Here is a 17,522-nt window from a genome sequence, read left to right as displayed (position 1 = left end):
AATGAAAAATGCAGCAAATGCTTAAACTTGAAGCATATTGATAAACCATGTCTATGTATTTATTCATCTCCACAGTTATTCCTTTATTGTATTATCTTTTGGCACTACCCTCTGCTTTGTCTGTTCCAGCCTGTTGATCCCGTGTCTGGTCTACTGGAGGGCCTTGGCTGGGGCCACAGTGGCCTTGCTGCTTCTGGTTCTTGGGGCTCCTGATTGGGGCGACCCAGTGGGGGAACAGGTCCTGTACCACACTGTGTTTGTAGTCCTTCCAGCGGCTGTGTTCCAGGAACACAGTGCACAGCTCGTCGTCGCTACACAGGAAGACAACACAAAAGCTATCTTAATAATATATGCCATTTAGCAGACGTTCTTATCCAAAGCGACTTCCAGTAATGTGTACATTCCCCCTAGGTAGATCTGAGAGGATTAGATAGGAATAAGCAATACAGTGAAAGTTCCACCTTGCCCTCTGTGGATTGCTTGCCTTACACCTATCTAGTCCTGAGTCCTCTTAGATCTACACAAACACCTAGAGGGTAGGGGCTAGGGGTTGTTTCTGGTCCCCGTCTTTTCAACGAGGTGCATCAGTAAGGTCAGCCCATCTGCACTGGTATCCATAAGTGTCACCTTGGGTAGGTTTTCTGCAGGGCCTCCAGCTTCTTCATGGTGGTGTTGTCCACCAGCTCGTCAAAGCGAGTCTTCTCCACCCGCAGGATCTCCACGCTCTGGCTGACCAGAGTGAACCTGCGACAGTCTCTCTGCTTCGACGGCATCAGGTACTGGTTCAGACCCTGCATCACACCACACAGCAGACAGACACAACCATAGAGTTAGAAAACACTAGAGCAGGTTTTGATTGGTTCAGACCCTGCACCTCACCACACAGCAGACACACCGAACCATAGAGTTATAAATCACTAGAGGAAGAGATGAAGGAAGTGATTACAACTCTATGCACAGAACACAGCATGCCATGGATGTCATACTATCATGTCTTTACATGGTCATCCATGCTGAACACAAGGCATAAGCACCATACAGATTTCTTCCCATGCTTGATGTGGGTAAAGTCTGGACCATAGGGCTACGTACAAATGTGCTGCACTGATGAAGGGTGTCGATCAGGAAACAGGCGCTAGTGGGTAGATCTGCAGGAAGTCCTCTGGGAGGACGTGGAGGATTATTGAGGAGGACTTTGTGTTTTATGACACTGAGGAAGAGTAGAACAGACAGACACAACTTATCACCGGGCACCAAACTAACTGGATGGACACAGCTGAGATGCAGCGACGTCACTGATGTGTGGTACGTCCAGGTAAGTACACTGTGGCCAGTTACACTACCTTCCTGGTTGGTTTGTCAGCTCGCCTTTGAATCCATGTGTTGGCAAACATGTACCTCTGCTTACTGAGAGAGAGCGACAGGGAAAGAGAGAGAGATATAGAGAGAGAATGCTTTAAAAAAAATTGAGTAAATTAAAGTAAATTAAGTGTTACTCTGGTTGCTATAGGATACAGGGAAAATTGGGGTTGCCTAGAACTTAATGCTGAAATGTGAACTGTGTATATTGTATGCATATTTTGTGTGTCTTCATGTTACAGTATGATTATATTATGAACACATACCTGAGTCTGCATACTGTTTTAGGAGGCGTTGGTAGGCACTGCAGGAGGTAAGGTCCACCACCCTCAACACATCACATTGGCCCTGTAATGGAAGCATATCACCTCAAACATCTCTGCCTGCAACTACATTACCCATCATGCCCCACATGTACTGTAGGCCTACAAGTTAGCCCCCCAGTTACCTTGCCAATGAAAATGATGTTGCCCATGTCGTTGGTGTCCTTGACGACCATGTGGCCGTAGCGAAATTGCTCAGCCTTGGAATGGTCAGCCATCTGTTCAATGAGAGAGTATGGCCAGGAGGACACTAGCTGGAGTGACCTGGGAGGGAAGGGACATTGTGTGAGTACCTGTGACTGAGAGTTACAAACACCATTTGTAGTGGGAATTCAAGTAGGCTTCCGCGCTTCAGCAAGCAGCTGGGGTGCTCAACGAAGACAGGTTTGTAGCGGGAATTCAGGTAGGCCTTCACTCTACAGTAGGAAAGTAGGAGCGGTGCTCAACAACAAATACAGGTTTGTAGCGGGTATATTCAGAAAGCGATAGTAAAACATCCTATTATCTCACCGGAAGAACCTGAAGCGATAATCAAACTCCCTCTTGAGCTCTACGTCCATCTTGTTAGCGAAGAAGTCTTCCTTGTCGACCACCATGAGCTCTGTCTCCTCCATGCACACCACAGTGGCATTCCTCCTCAGCGTTTTGATCAAGGCCACATCCTGACAGACACCAGTTACTAACCATTAATCATCAGAACAGTCAACCACACGATTGCTCCAGTAGCCTAGCTACGGTCAGGTTTGCTATTTCATGTGGTTGAAGCTACTCGTCTGCGTTGCCCATCAGGCTTTGAATGTATATGAGGTATGAAGTTCGCAAGAACCCAGATATCTTTTGCCTAATCACTAAACAATATCACTACTGTTCTCACCACTACTACCTCCGCCATCACTACTTCTACTATTGATGATATTGCATCTTTAAAAAAATTGCTTCTTACAAAAACGCATAATTGCGAGGCCTCACCCCGAAGCTCATGCCCTTCTTGATGAGGATGGGCTCCTTATCCACGAAGGCACTGCTACCGTCGTTGTCCTTGGTGACGGCCAATAGCCCAGAGAACACAAAGTAGAAGCTGTGTCCCCAGTGGCCCTTCTTAATGACTACTCTGCGTCGCTCCAACCTGCAGGCATATCCGCGCCGGGGTGATTGGTAACTCTTTATTTGTTCTTTATTAGGATCCTCATTAGCTGTTGTAAAAGCAGCAGCTACTCTTTATTAGGATCCTCATTAGCTGTTGTAAAAGCAGCATCTACTCTTCCTGAAGTCCACACGAAACATGACATAATACAGAACATTAATAGACAAGAACAAACTTGCAAAGCATTATATTGCCTTATAAACATATTTGTAGCACCTTATGCAGCTGTGATAGGCCTATATTATGGCATTATGGCTTCTTGTGCGTTAATGCTTGTAGGCGACAACATATACTCCTGTATCCGTGGGAACCAGGGCTATCGCTCAACGCAAGCCATTTCGATCTACGGTATCCACAGATCGATTTATAAGCGGCATTGTCGGTCGGAACTGGTACCAGAACCACGCAGGTCCCCTAAACTAAAGGGCACTTCTATGAGGTTAATGCTTTATTGTACAGTTAAGTATAAAGCTCTATGACTGCATCAATGAAGTCCTATGAATGTTTATAAGGCAATATAACACTTCACAAGAAGAGTATTATAGCCTACCAGTAGGTCAATGGCAGCTATACATGCCAGCCAAGCACAGTATAGGCTAGTAAAACAAGTGTTGTGTATATTAGGCACTAAAAGAAACCAAATTGACTGAAACAGGGAGGGACTTCCTAGACATTTTCCGTTGCGTGCAGGGGTTCCCAAACTTTTTCTCTCAGGCCCCCCTTCCAGCATTGGGGAACATCTCAGGCCCCCCTTCCAGCATTGGGGAACATCCCGCGCCCCCCCCCCCACCCCACACATCTATTTCTATGGGCACAAATCAAATACAATTTGATTTGCCACATGCGCCGAATACAACAGGTGTAGACATTACTGTGAAATGGTTACTTACAGCCCTTAACCAACAATGCATTTATTTTTTATTGAAAAATAAATGCAAACAACAACAACAAAAAAGTGTTGAGAAACAAAGAGCAGAAGTAAAATAAAATAACAGTAGGGAGGCTATATACAGGGGGGTACCGTTGCAGAGTCAATGTGTGGGGGCACCGGCTAGTTGAGGTAGTTGAGGTAATATGTACAGTGGGGGAAAAAAGTATTTAGTCAGCCACCAATTGTGCAAGTTCTCCCACTTAAAAAGATGAGAGAGGCCTGTAATTTTCATCATAGGTACACGTCAACTATGGCAGGCAAAAAATCCAGAAAATCACATTGTAGGATTTTTAATGAATTTATTTGCAAATTATGGTGGAAAATAAGTATCTGGTCAATAACAAAAGTTTCTCAATACTTTGTTATATACCCTTTGTTGGCAATGACACAGGTCAAACGTTTTCTGTAAGTCTTCACAAGGTTTTCACACACTGTTGCTGGTATTTTGGCCCATTCCTCCATGCAGATCTCCTCTAGAGCAGTGATGTTTTGGGGCTGTCGCTGGGCAACACGGACTTTCAACTCCCTCCAAAGATTTTCTATGGGGTTGAGATCTGGAGACTGGCTAGGCCACTCCAGGACCTTGAAATGCTTCTTACGAAGCCACTCCTTCATTGCCCGGGCGGTGTGTTTGGGATCATTGTCATGCTGAAAGACCCAGCCACGTTTCATCTTCAATGCCCTTGCTGATGGAAGGAGGTTTTCACTCAAAATCTCACGATACATGGCCCCATTTATTCTTTCCTTTACACGGATCAGTCGTCCTGGTCCCTTTGCAGAAAAACAGCCCCAAAGCATGATGTTTCCACCCCCATGCTTCACAGTAGGTATGGTGTTCTTTGGATGCAACTCAGCATTCTTTGTCCTCCAAACACGACGAGTTGAGTTTTTACCAAAAAGTTTCATCTGACCATATCAAATCAAATCAAATCAAATCAAATCAAATTTTATTGGTCACATGCGCCGAATACAACAGGTGCAGACATTGCAGTGAAATGCTTACTTACAGCCCTTAACCAACAGTGCATTTATTTTAAACAAAAAAAGTAAGAATAAAACAACAACAACAAAAAAGTGTTGAGAAAAAAAGAGCAGAAGTAAAATAAAGTGACAGTAGGGAGGCTATATATACAGTTAAGTGACAGTAGGGAGGCTATATATACAGGGGGGTACCGTTGCAGAGTCAATGTGCGGGGGCACCGGCTAGTTGAGGTAGTTGAGGTAATATGTACATGTGGGTAGAGTTAAAGTGACTATGCATAAATACTTAACAGAGTAGCAGCAGCGTAAAAAGGATGGGGTGGGGGCAGTGCAAATAGTCCGGGTAGCCATTATTAGCTGTTCAGGAGTCTTATGGCTTGGGGGGTAGAAGCTGTTGAGAAGTATTTTGGACCTAGACTTGGCACTCCGGTACCGCTTGCCGTGCGGTAGCAGAGAGAACAGTCTATGACTAGGGTGGCTGGAGTCTTTGACAATTTTGAGGGCCTTCCTCTGACACCGCCTGGTATAGAGGTCCTGGATGGCAGGGAGCTTTGCCCCAGTGATGTACTGGGCCGTACGCACTACCCTCTGTAGTGCCTTGCGGTCAGAGGCCAAGCAGTTGCCAAACCAGGCGGTGATGCAACCAGTCAGGATGCTCTCGATTTTTTGAGGATCTGAGGACCCATGCCAAATCTTTTTAGTCTCCTGAGGGGGAATAGGCTTTGTCGTGCCCTCTTCACGACTGTCTTGGTGTGTTTGGACCATGATAGTTCGTTGGTGATGTGGACACCAAGGAACTTGAAGCTCTCAACCTGTTCCACTACAGCCCCGTCGATGAGAATGGGGGCGTGCTCAGTCCTCTTTTTTTTCCTGTAGTCCACAATCATCTCCTTTGTCTTGGTCACGTTGAGGGAGAGGTTGTTGTCCTGGCACCACACGGCCAGATCTCTGACCTCCTCCCTATAGGCTGTCTCATCGTTGTCGGTGATCAGGCCTACCACTGTTGTGTCGTCGGCAAACTTAATGATGGTGTTGGAGTCGTGCCTGGCCATGCAGTCATGGGTGAACAGAGAGTACAGGAGGGGACTGAGCACGCACCCCTGAGGGGCCCCCGTGTTGAGGATCAGTGTGGCAGATGTGTTGTTACCTACCCTTACCACCTGGGGGCGGCCCGTCAGGAAGTCCAGGATCCAGTTGCAGAGGGAGGTGTTTAGTCCCAGGATCCTTAGCTTAGTGATGAGCTTTAGAGGGCACTATGGTGTTGAATGCTGAGCTGTAGTCAATGAATAGCATTCTCACGTAGGTGTTCCTCTTGTCCAGGTGGGAAAGGGCAGTGTGGAGTGCGATAGAGATTGCATCATCTGTGGATCTGTTGGGGCGGTATGCAAATTGGAGTGGGTCTAGGGTTTCTGGGATTATGCTGTTGATGTGAGCCATGACCAGTCTTTCAAAGCACTTCATGGCTACAGACGTCAGTGCTACGGGTCGGTAGTCATTTAGGCAGGTTATCTTAGAGTTCTTGGGCACGGGGACTATGGTGGTCTGCTTGAAACATGTTGGTATTACAGACTCAGTCAGGGACATGTTGAAAATGTCAGTGAAGACACTTGCCAGTTGGTCAGCACATGCTCGGAGTACACGTCCTGGTAATCCGTCTGGCCCTGCGGCCTTGTGAATGTTGACCTGCTTAAAAGTCTTACTCACATCGGCTACGGAGAGCGTGATCACATAGTCGTCCCGAACAGCTGGTGCTCTCATGCATGCTTCAGTGTTGCTTGCCTCGAAGCGAGCATAGAAGTGGTTTAGCTCGTCTGGTAGGCTTGTGTCACTGGGCAGCTCGCGGCTGTGCTTCCCTTTGTAGTCTGTAATAGTTTTCAAGCCCTGCCACATCCGACGAGCGTCAGAGCCAGTGTAGTATGATTCAATCTTAGACCTGTATTGACTCTTTGCCTGTTTGATGGTTCGTCGGAGGTCATAGCGGGATTTCTTATAAGCGTCCGGGTTAGAGTCCCGTTCCTTGAAAGCGGCAGCTCTACCCTTTAGCTCAGTGCGGATGTTTCCTGTAATCCATGGCTTCTGGTTGGGGTATGTACGTACGGTCACTGTGGGGGACGACATCATCGATGCACTTATTGATGAAGCCAGTGACTGATGTGGTGTACTCCTCAATGCTGTCTGAAGAATCCCGGAACATGTTCCAGTCTGTGCTAGCAAAACAGTCCTGTAGCTTAGCATCTGCGTCATCTGACCACTTTTTTATTAACCGAATCACTGGTGCTTCCTGCTTCAGTTTTTGCTTATAAGCAGGAATCAGGAGGATAGAGTTATGGTCAGATTTGCCAAATGGAGGGCGAGGGAGAGCTTTGTATGCGTCTCTGTGTGTGGAGTAAAGGTGGTCTAGAGTTTTTTTCCCTCTGGTTGCACATTTAACATGCTGGTAGAAATTAGGTAGAACGGATTTAAGTTTCCCTGCATTAAAGTCCCCGGCTACTAGGAGCGCTGTATCTGGATGAGCGTTTTCCTGTTGATTAATGGCCTTGTACAACTCATTCAGTGCAATCTTAATGCCAGCATTGGTTTGTGGTGGTAAATAGACAGCTATGAAAAATATAGATGAAAACTCTCTTGGTAAATAGTGTGGTCTACAGCTTATCATAAGATACTCTACCTCAGGCGAGCAAAACCTCGAGACTTCCTTGGTATTTGATTTTGTGCACCAGCTGTTGTTTACAAATATACAGAGACCGCCACCCCTTGTCTTACCAGAGTCTGCAGTTCTGTCCTGTCGATGTAGCGTATAGCCCGCTAGCTGAATGTTATCATTGTTGTCGTTCAGCCACGACTCCGTGAAACATAAGATATTACAGTTTTTAATGTCCCGTTGGTAGGATAACCGTAATCTTAAATCGTCAATTTTATTCTCAAAAGATTGAACGTTGGCTAATAGGATTGATGGGAGAGGCAGTTTACTCGCTCGCCGCCGGATCTCTACGAGGCACCCGGATCTGCGTCCGCGATATCTCCGTCTCTTCCTCACGCGAATGACGGGGATCTGGGCCTTGTCGGGTGTCTGTATGATATCCTTCGCGAACGCCTCGTTGAAGAAAAAATATTCGTCCAATGCGAGGTGAGTAATCGCTGTCCTGATATCCAGAAGCTCTCTTTGGTTATAAGAGACGATGGCAGAAACATTATGTACAAAATAAATTACAAATAACGCGGAAAAACACACATAATAGTACAATTGGTTAGAGGGCTGTAAAACGGCAGCCATCTTCTTCCGGCGCTGTTCTAATCACATGACATTCTCCCAATCCTCTTCTGGATCATCCAAATGCACTCTAGCAAACTTCAGACGGGCCTGGACATGTACTGGCTTAAGCAGTGGGACACGTCTGGCACTGCAGGATTTGAGTCCCTGGCGGCGTAGTGTGTTACTGATGGTAGGCTTTGTTACTTTGGTCCCAGCTCTCTGCAGGTCATTCACTAGGTCCCCCGTGTGGTTCTGGGATTTTTGCTCACCGTTCTTGTGATCATTTTGACCCCACGGGTGAGATCTTGCGTGGAGCCCCAGATCGAGGGGAGATTATCAGTGGTCTTGTATGTCTTCCATTTCCTAATAATTGCTCCCACAGTTGATTTCTTCAAACCAAGCTGCTTACCTATTGCAGATTCAGTCTTCCCAGCCTGGTGCAGGTCTACAATTTTGTTTCTGGTGTCCTTTGACAGCTCTTTGGTCTTGGCCATAGTGGAGTTTGGAGTGTGACTGTTTGAGGTTGTGGACAGGTGTCTTTTATACTGATAACAAGTTCAAACAGGTGCCATTAATACAGGTAACGAGTGGAGGACAGAGGAGCCTCTTAAAGAAGAAGTTACAGGTCTGTGAGAGCCAGAAATCTTGCTTGTTTGTAGGTGACCAAATACTTATTTTCCACCATAATTTGCAAATAAATTCATTAAAAATCCTACAATGTGATTTTCTGGATTTTTTTTCTCAATTTGTCTGTCATAGTTGACGTGTACCTATGCTGAAAATTACAGGCCTCTCTCATCTTTTTAAGTGGGATAACTTGCACAATTGGTGGCTGACTAAATACTTTTTTTCCCCACTGTACATGTGGGTAGAGTTAAAGTGACTATGCATAAATAATTAATAGAGTAGCAGCAGCGTAAAAAGATGGGGTGGGGGTGGGGGTGGGGGGGCAGTGCAAATAGTCCGGGTAGCCATGATTAGCTGTTCAGGAGTCTTATGGCTTGGGGGTAGAAGCTGTTGAGAAGCCTTTTGGACCTAGACTTGGCGCTCCGGTACCGCTTACCGTGCGGTAGCAGAGAGAACAGTCTATGACTAGGGTGGCTGGAGTCTTTGACAATTTTGAGGGCCTTCCTCTGACACCGCCTAGTATATAGGTCCTGGATGGCAGGAAGCTTGGCCCCAGTGATGTACTGGGCCGTACGCACTACCCTCTGTTCATGACACAAACTGTTCACACCCCTCTTGTTGGCGGAGAGAAATATTTGCAGGTTTAAAGCTTATTTCCTGCAATTCTACACATTTTGTCACGGGGTACAGATAACATTTAGCAGTTTTAAAGCTCATTTATTGTGTATTCATGTGATATTTGAGAGACTCGAACATTACTACAAAATCTACGGGCTTAAAAACGTTAGCTGACATGGGCTAGTTGATCTGGACATTTCTGAGAAGTTATAAATAGCTCTCTAAGGTATGCAATGACTGACATGACAAGAGGAAAACTGATGATGCACTACCCAATTTCAAAAGTGCACCTTGTGCATTCTACTCTTACAACTTTCAAGAGTAAGTTGAAAGCCGGACTGAGTTCCTTAAAATTGTTTAAATAATTTTGTGAACCACTACCCTAAGGAACCCAAGTAATTGACAGGGGATTGACCTCTAACCTCTGATAGCGAACCACCCTGGCCAGAAGGAGTTGCAGGGTTCCGCTGTAGCGACGGAACATGCTCACAGAGCTCAGCATGTTGTGAATCAGCAACACCTCCGACTCAGAACGCTCCTCCGGGCACTTCCGCATTATCTCCACCAGCAGGACAGGGATCCGGTCCTGGAATATTCCAGACATAACACACATGTATACAAGCACACGTACGCTCACACACATAGCATTCATGCACACAGACAGAGACACACACATAGGCAGACACACACACCAAGGAGAACAACGTTCCTTACAGTCATAAACACAGTATGGTCATACCCAGCATTGGTAATCTAAATTCATACAGTGAATGTGCAAATAGTCAGGAATGATTCGCAAGGAAGGTGGATCTTTTTGAATATGAAAGTGGATGAAAAACAGATTTGGCTCATTAATCTATATGGTCAGGATCAGGATGATCCATCCTTCTAAAATATTTATACCAATTTATTGAACTTACAGGCAATAAATGATCAAATCGTTATGGTGGGAGACTATATGTCACGGTTTCGGCCGAGGCTGCTCCTCCTCCTTGTTCGGGCAGGTTTCGGCGGTCGTCGTCCCCGGAGTACTAGCTGCCACCGATCTATGTTTCATGTTCGTTTGGTTTTGTCTTGATGTTGTACACCTGTGTCTAGTTAGTCCTCATTAGTGTCCTATTTAGTTCTCGTTGTGTCTGTTTGGTGTTGTGTGTGATTGCTCTTCTGTTTTGGTGTTCTGAGCTACGTACTTCCCTCCGTTGTTTGGAGAGGTTTTCGCACATGTTAGTGTGCCTTTTGTTTGACGCCTGTGGGCGCTTGTATTTCGCCTCCGGGCTTATTGTGCTCATGTACTACGTGAATAATTCACTAAAGTCTTTTGGGGGCGGCAGGTAGCTTAGTGGTTAAGAGCGTTGTGCCAGTAACCGAAAGGTCGCTGGTTCTAATCCCCGAGCCGACTAGGTGAAAAATCTGTTGATGTGCCCTTGAGTAAGGCACTTAACCCTAATTGCTCATGTAAGTCGCTCTGGATAAGAGCGTCAGCTAAATGACTAAAATGTAAATGTAAATGTAAATGTTTTGGACTTAGCTTCTGCGTCCTGCGCTTGATTCCTGCACCACACCCACCTTCAGCACCCCTGACAGAATCACACACCTTAATGAATGGAATCAGCAGGAGCAACAGTCACGCCTGAGTCGCTGGAGGAGCATGTCCGCGGCCAGGATGATCAGATCCGACAACTGGGGACCGCTCTACAGGACGTCATCAACACCCTGCACCGATGGGAGTCCAGAGGGGTACCCACACCTCCACCTACCCTGCCACCCCCATTGGCCGGTCCACCAGTCCCAGGTCCGGAACCCAGTGGGATTCGGCTCGCGCTCCCGAGGGCGTATGACGGAACAGCTGCCGGGTGTCAGGGGTTCCTCCTGCAGGTGGAGCTCTACCTGGCCACTGTACACCCGGTGCCCTCGGGACACGAGAGCGTTTCCGCCCTCATCTCCTGTCTCACGGGCAAGGCGTTGGAATGGGCCAACGCCGAGTGGAGGAGGATGGACGCCACCACCATCTCCTACGCCGAGTTCTCCCGTCGCTTCAAGGCCGTGTTCGACCATCCACCTGAGGGCAAAGCGGCGGGGGAGCGTCTATTCCACCTGAGACAGGGGAGGGGGAGCGCACAGGCGTTCGCGCTGGAGTTCCGGACTCTAGCGGCAGACGCAGGGTGGAATGAACGGGCCCTCTTCGACCATTTTCGATGTAGCCTACGGGAGGACGTTCAACGTGAGTTGGCCTGCAGGGACACCAATTTCACCTTTCGACCAGTTGGTCGATATGTCCATCCGTCTGGACACCCTGCTGGCCACCCGTGGACGTCCCGAGTGGGGTCCGTCCATTCCACTCTCCGGCACCTCCGAGCCGAGCCCTATGGAGCTCGGGGGTGCTGGCGCTAGAGAAAGGAGGAGGAGGAGCCCGAGGGGGCCTGTCCCCTGCACCAAGTGCGGTCGTGGAGGGCACACTGCGGCCAGGTGCTGGGGAGGGTTCCCCGAGGGAGGAGACAACAGGCCACGCACTGGGGAGCCTTCCCAGGTGAGTAGACGCCCCACTTACCCAGAGCTCTCTGTTGCGCACTTTTGTATACCTGTTTGTTTTCCACAGGTTGCACCTCATTCCCAGCATAAGGCGCTAGTAGATTCAGGCGCAGCTGGGAATTTTGTTGATCGGAAGTTTTGTTTAGATTTAGGGATCCCTCTCCTACCTGTTGACAAGCCTTTTCCCGTTCATGCTTTAGATAGCCGCCCGTTGGGGTCGGGGTTGATTAGGGAAGTCACAGCGCCACTTAGGATGTGTGCGCAGGGGGGTCATGAAGAGACTATACAGTTGTATCTGATCGACTCTCCTGCGTACCCGGTGGTGCTGGGAATTCCCTGGTTAAGCACCCATAACCCTGCTATTTCGTGGCAACAGAGGGCTCTCAATGGGTGGTCTGCTCAGTGCGAGGGGCGATGTCTGGGTGTTTCCGTAGGGGCAACTTCGGTGGAAAGTCCAAACCAAGTGCCCGCACTGCACATTCCGCCTGAATATGGGGATTTAGCTCTCGTGTTTAGTAAAGCTAGGGCGACGCAGTTGCCTCCTCATAGACAGGGGGATTGTGCGATTGATGTCCAGGCAGGAGCAGCGCTCCCACGGAGCCACGTGTATCCTTTGTCTCGAGAGGAGAGAAAAGCTATGGAAACTTACATAGCCGAATCTTTGAGACAGGGATACATACGGCCCTCCACTTCTCCCGCCTCCTCGAGCTTCTTTTTTGTGAAGAAAAAAGATGGAGGGTTGCGCCCGTGCATCGATTACCGTGGTCTCAATCAGATTACTGTGAAATACAGTTATCCACTCCCACTGATTGCGACCATGACGGAGTCATTGCATGGAGCGCGGTTTTTCACAAAACTGGATCTCAGGAGCGCGTATAACTTGGTGCGCATTAGGGAGGGCGACGAATGGAAAACAGCGTTTAGTACCACGTCAGGTCATTTCGAGTATCTCGTCATGCCATATGGGTTGATGAATGCTCCATCAGTCTTCCAATCCTTCGTAGATGACATTTTCCGGGATATGCAGGGGCAAGGGGTGGTCGTGTACATTGATGACATTCTAGTGTACTCGTCTACCCGAGCCGAGCATATAGCCCTGGTGCGTCGTGTATTGAGGAGGCTGTTGGAGCACGACCTATATGTCAAGGCAGAGAAATGTCTGTTTTTCCAGGAGTCGGTCTCCTTTTTGGGTTATCGGTTGTCCGCGTCAGGGGTGAGAATGGAGGTGGATCGTGTGTCAGCTGTGCGTAATTGGCAAACCCCAACCACTGTCAAAGAGGTGCAGCAGTTCTTGGGCTTTGCGAATTACTACCGGAGGTTTATCCGGGGTTTTGGACAGGTGGCAGCTCCCATCACGTCCCTTCTGAAAGGGGGTCCGGTGCGCCTGCAGTGGTCAGCTGATGCGGACAGGGCCTTTAGGAGACTGAAGGACCTGTTTACGTCGGCTCCGGTGCTGGCGCATCCGGATCCCGCATTACCCTTTCAGGTCGAGGTGGACGCGTCTGAGGCCGGTATAGGGGCCGTACTCTCTCAACGGTCCGGCACGCCACCTAAACTCCGCCTCCGGTGCTTTTTACTCTAAAAAGCTCAGCCCGGCGGAGCGAAATTATGACGTCGGGACAGGAGCTGTTAGCTGTAGTTCAGGCCCTTAAGGTGTGGAGGCATTGGCTTGAGGGGGCTCAACACCCTTTCCTCATTTTGACTGACCATCGGAACCTGGAGTACATCCGGGCAGCGAGGAGACTGAACCCTCGCCAGGCTCGATGGAGTATGTTTCTCACCCGGTTCGTATTTAAAATCACGTACATCCCTGGGTCCCAGAATGGTAAGGCAGATGCGCTGTCCCGCGGTATGACACGGAGGAGAGGTCCGTTGAGCCTACTCCCCATACTACCGGAGTCTTGTCTTGTGGCACCCGTGGTGTGGGAGGTCGATGCTGAAATCGAGCGAGCGTTGCGTACCCGACCCCAGCCCTCCACAGTGTCCTGAGGGTCGGAAGTACGTTCCGCTCGAGATTCGGGATCGACTCATTTACTGGGCTCACACGTCACCCTCCTCTGGACATCCGGGTATTGGCCGGACAGTGCATTGTCTTAGCACTAAATACTGGTGGCCCACGTTAGCCAGGGATGTGAGGGTTTATGTCTCCTCCTGCTCGGTGTGCGCCCAGTGTAAGGCGCCCAGACACCTGCCCAGGGGTAAGTTACAACCCCTGCCCGTTCCACAATGACCATGGTCCCACCTCTTGGTGGATTTTGTGACAGACCTTCCCCTCTCTCAGGGGAATACCACCATCCTGGTCGTTGTGGACCGGTTCTCTAAGGCCTGTCGTCTTCTCCCTATGTCGGGTCTTCCTACTGCCCTATAAACCGCAGAGGCACTATTTACCCACGTCTTCCGGCATTACGGGGTACCCGAGGATATAGTGTCTGATCGAGGCCCCCAGTTTACCTCCCGAGTATGGAGAGCGTTCATGGAGCGTTTGGGGGTCTCGGTGAGCCTTACCTCGGGGTACCACCCGGAGAGTAACGGGCAGGTAGAACGAGTCAACCAGGATGTGGGTAGGTTTCTGAGGTCGTATTGCCAGGGCCGGCCTGAGGAGTGGGCTCGGTACATTCCCTGGGCCGAGATGGCCCAGAACTCTCTCCGCCACTCCTCTACTAACCTAACCCCCTTCCAATGTGTGTTAGGTTACCAGCCGGTTCTGGCACCTTGGCAGCAGAGCCAGATCGAGGCCCCTGCGGTGGATGATTGGATGAGGCGCTCGGAGGAGACGTGGAACGCTGCACACGTCCACCTGCAGCGGGCCATCCGTCGTCACAAGGCGAGCGCCGATCTCCACCGCAGTGAGGGGCCAGTGTACGCACCCGGAGATCGAGTCTGGCTCTCTACCAGAAACCTACCCCTCCGCCTGCCCTGCCGGAAGCTGGGTCAGCGGTTTGTGGGGCCTTTCAAAGTCCTGAGAAGATTGAACGAGGTGTGTTATAGGTTACATCTGCCTGTGGAATATAAGAATATTAACCCCTCGTTCCATGTGTCTCTTCTCAGGCCGGTGGTAGCTGGTCCACTCCAGGAAGGTGAGATAGGAGAGACTCCTCCGCCCCCACTGGACATCGAGGGGGCTCCAGCGTACACCGTTCGGTCCATCTTGGACTCAAGACGCCGGATGGGGGGTCTCCAGTATCTCGTGGAGTGGGAGGGGTACGGCCCGGAGGAGCGGTGCTGGGTGCCGCGGAGGGACATCCTAGACCCATCGCTCCTGTCGGAGTTCCACCGGGACCATCCCGCGCGCCCTGCTCCGCACCCTCCTGGTCGTCCCCGAGGCCGGGGTCGGCGCACGGCTGGAGCCGCGCGTCAAGGGGGGGTACTGTCACGGTTTCGGCCGAGGCTGCTCCTCGTCCTTGTTCGGGCAGGTTTCGGCGGTCGTCGTCCCCGGAGTACTAGCTGCCACCGATCTATGTTTCATGTTCGTTTGGTTTTGTCTTGATGTTGTACACCTGTGTCTAGTTAGTCCTCATTAGTGTCCTATTTAGTTCTCGTTGTGTCTGTTTGGTGTTGTGTGTAATTGCTCTTCTGTTTTGGTGTTCTGAGCTACGTACTTCCCTCCGTTGTTTGGAGAGGTTTTCGCACATGTTAGTGCGCCTTTTGTTTGACGCCTGTGGGCGCTTGTATTTCGCCTCCGGGCTTATTGTGCTCGTGTACTACGTGAATAATTCACTAAAGTCTTTTGGACTTAGCTTCTGCGTCCTGCGCTTGATTCCTGCACCACACCCACCTTCAGCACCCCTGACACTATAACACAGTGTTAAGTACCTCAATGGACCGTAAAGGGAATCACTCTACAAACTATCATCAACGTGCCCTTAAGGAAATCACTAATATTATGGACACATTAGAAATAGTGCCCTGTAGCTCAGTTGGTAGAGCATGGCGCTTGCAACGCCAGGGTTGTGGGTTCGTTTCCCACGTGGGGCCAGTATGAAAATGTATGCACTCACTAACTGTAAGTCGCTCTGGATAAGAGCATCTGCTAAATGACTAAAATGTCAATGTAATATTTGGAGACTAAAACACCCTGACCTAGTGAGATATACATGGAGGAGACTTAATCAAGCTAGTCATCTTGACTACTTTCTTGTCTCTTTCTCTCTTGCAACAAAGGTTAAAAAAGTTTTAATAGGAGACAGAATGCGATCGGATCATCATCTAATTGGCCTTCACATAACTCTTATAGAATTTCCACATGGACGGGGATATTGGAAATGTAATCAAAGTTTACTAGAGGACAATGCATTTTTAACTAAGACCAAATTATTTATAACTTAATTTTTCTGATACAATATAGGTTCACCAATACCCCTTATTGTTTGGGATACCTAATATTCAATAAATAAACTAATTAAAAATTAATACGGTCACGTTACCTCTTTCACTTTGAAGTGGTTCAGATCAAACACCAGATTTTTACCCTGCAAGAACAGAAATCAATGTTTACTTTCCAGTCTTTCTGGACATCAAAACTGTAGCTTCTTTCTAAATCTCCCATCAGGACCACTGCATAAACCCGTAGACCCGTTTGCCCAACAAAACACAGCACCTTATCACTTCCCCTTTACAGTACCATTCTCCTACACACACACACACCGTTCCCCCGGCCGGCTGGTTGGTGATGGTCTCCCGGAAGTTGAACTCCATGAATTGGCGATAGTTGGAACGGGACATGAAGTAGCGGCAAAGACGAGTCATCAGGATGACGCTGCGCACCGCCCACTTAAAGCCCAGCTTGCCCCGGCATGGAGCAGCCTGCACCGGGGCCGAGAATAACATCTCCGCTGCCTGCTGGAAATGTAAAACCGCCGATGGCTAGGGGAGGGAGGGAAGACCGGAGGGAGGGAGGGAGGGAGGGAGAGAGAGAGAGGTCAATATATGGACCGTAAGGTCATTGGCATTGTCACTACATCTCCTCCTATACACACATGGTCAGAGGACACAGGTTGGACTGAACTATGAACTAGAGTTGTATACATAACAGTACATGCTGTTGATAAGGGGAGGAGTTTATGTGGCCAGATCTGAAGGCCTAAACGTGAACTAAGAGAGTCTATGGAGAGCCCTGTTACCATGGAGATACAACTAAGATGGTATCTATGCACATTACCACATCCTTGAGGTCCGTCTTGGCCTCCTTCGCAGCTGCTGGAAACAGAATGAGATGCTGATCAAATGAACTAATATCCCTCACCAGGACTAAATGATAGATTTTGTAGATGTAGATGGTCTCTTCTCCCCCCGGGGTGGATGTTTCTAATCATCATTAGTTTTGCAGATGTGAAAGAAGAAAGAATGTGGCTTTACCTTCCTCTGCTTTCTCTCCTGTCTCCATGGTCCAATGGCGTCAGGTGTTGTTTGTTTTTGAAATATGGACTCCACCCACTAGAGAGGTTCCTCTGTGACATCACATGGTGCATTCTATCATAGTCTCAGCCAGGACAGGTGTCTTCTGAATCCCCCTGTAGAAGGGCCAAGTCCCCCCAGTAGTATAGATACCCCAGATGGACAACCACAACGCTAGTCCATATTCTGTAGACTTTAGGCATAGTAGACTATTCAGTGATGTAGTCAGGAGTCAGATATTTGTTCATCCCCCTAAAGGTTAAGTGGATGTGGGGTAGGAGAACCTGATCCTAGATCTGTGGTTGGCACAACTTCTACCTCAAGCGATGCAGTCCTAAACACATTATCGCCCAAACCAATCCC

General features: G+C 48.9%; 1 protein-coding gene across 2 annotated transcripts; it reads right to left on the bottom strand.

Moving 5' to 3' along the window:
- Positions 1 to 51: 51 nt before the first annotated feature.
- On the bottom strand, positions 52 to 17,170 carry LOC121558984 (cyclic nucleotide-binding domain-containing protein 2-like). Of its 2 annotated transcripts, none has more exons than XM_041872276.2 (13): positions 17,121 to 17,170; positions 16,924 to 16,961; positions 16,410 to 16,628; positions 16,190 to 16,234; positions 9,659 to 9,822; positions 2,652 to 2,808; positions 2,193 to 2,344; positions 1,808 to 1,946; positions 1,626 to 1,707; positions 1,344 to 1,407; positions 1,093 to 1,210; positions 628 to 791; positions 52 to 311 (listed from the first exon to the last, which is right to left on the bottom strand). In XM_041872276.2, the coding sequence occupies exons 1-13, from the start codon at positions 17,146 to 17,148 to the stop codon at positions 92 to 94; spliced, it is 1,590 nt and encodes a 529-aa protein (XP_041728210.2). In that variant the 5' UTR covers positions 17,149 to 17,170; the 3' UTR covers positions 52 to 91. The 2 variants fall into 2 exon arrangements, with proteins under 2 accessions (XP_041728210.2, XP_041728211.2); XM_041872277.2 differs by having other exon boundaries at positions 16,924 to 16,958; positions 17,121 to 17,159.
- Positions 17,171 to 17,522: the final 352 nt, after the last annotated feature.

The sequence above is a fragment of the Coregonus clupeaformis genome, unplaced genomic scaffold (genome assembly GCF_020615455.1).
Source record: "Coregonus clupeaformis isolate EN_2021a unplaced genomic scaffold, ASM2061545v1 scaf0471, whole genome shotgun sequence".
Lineage (NCBI taxonomy): Eukaryota > Metazoa > Chordata > Actinopteri > Salmoniformes > Salmonidae > Coregonus > Coregonus clupeaformis.
This window is presented reverse-complemented; position numbering and strand designations above follow the sequence as displayed.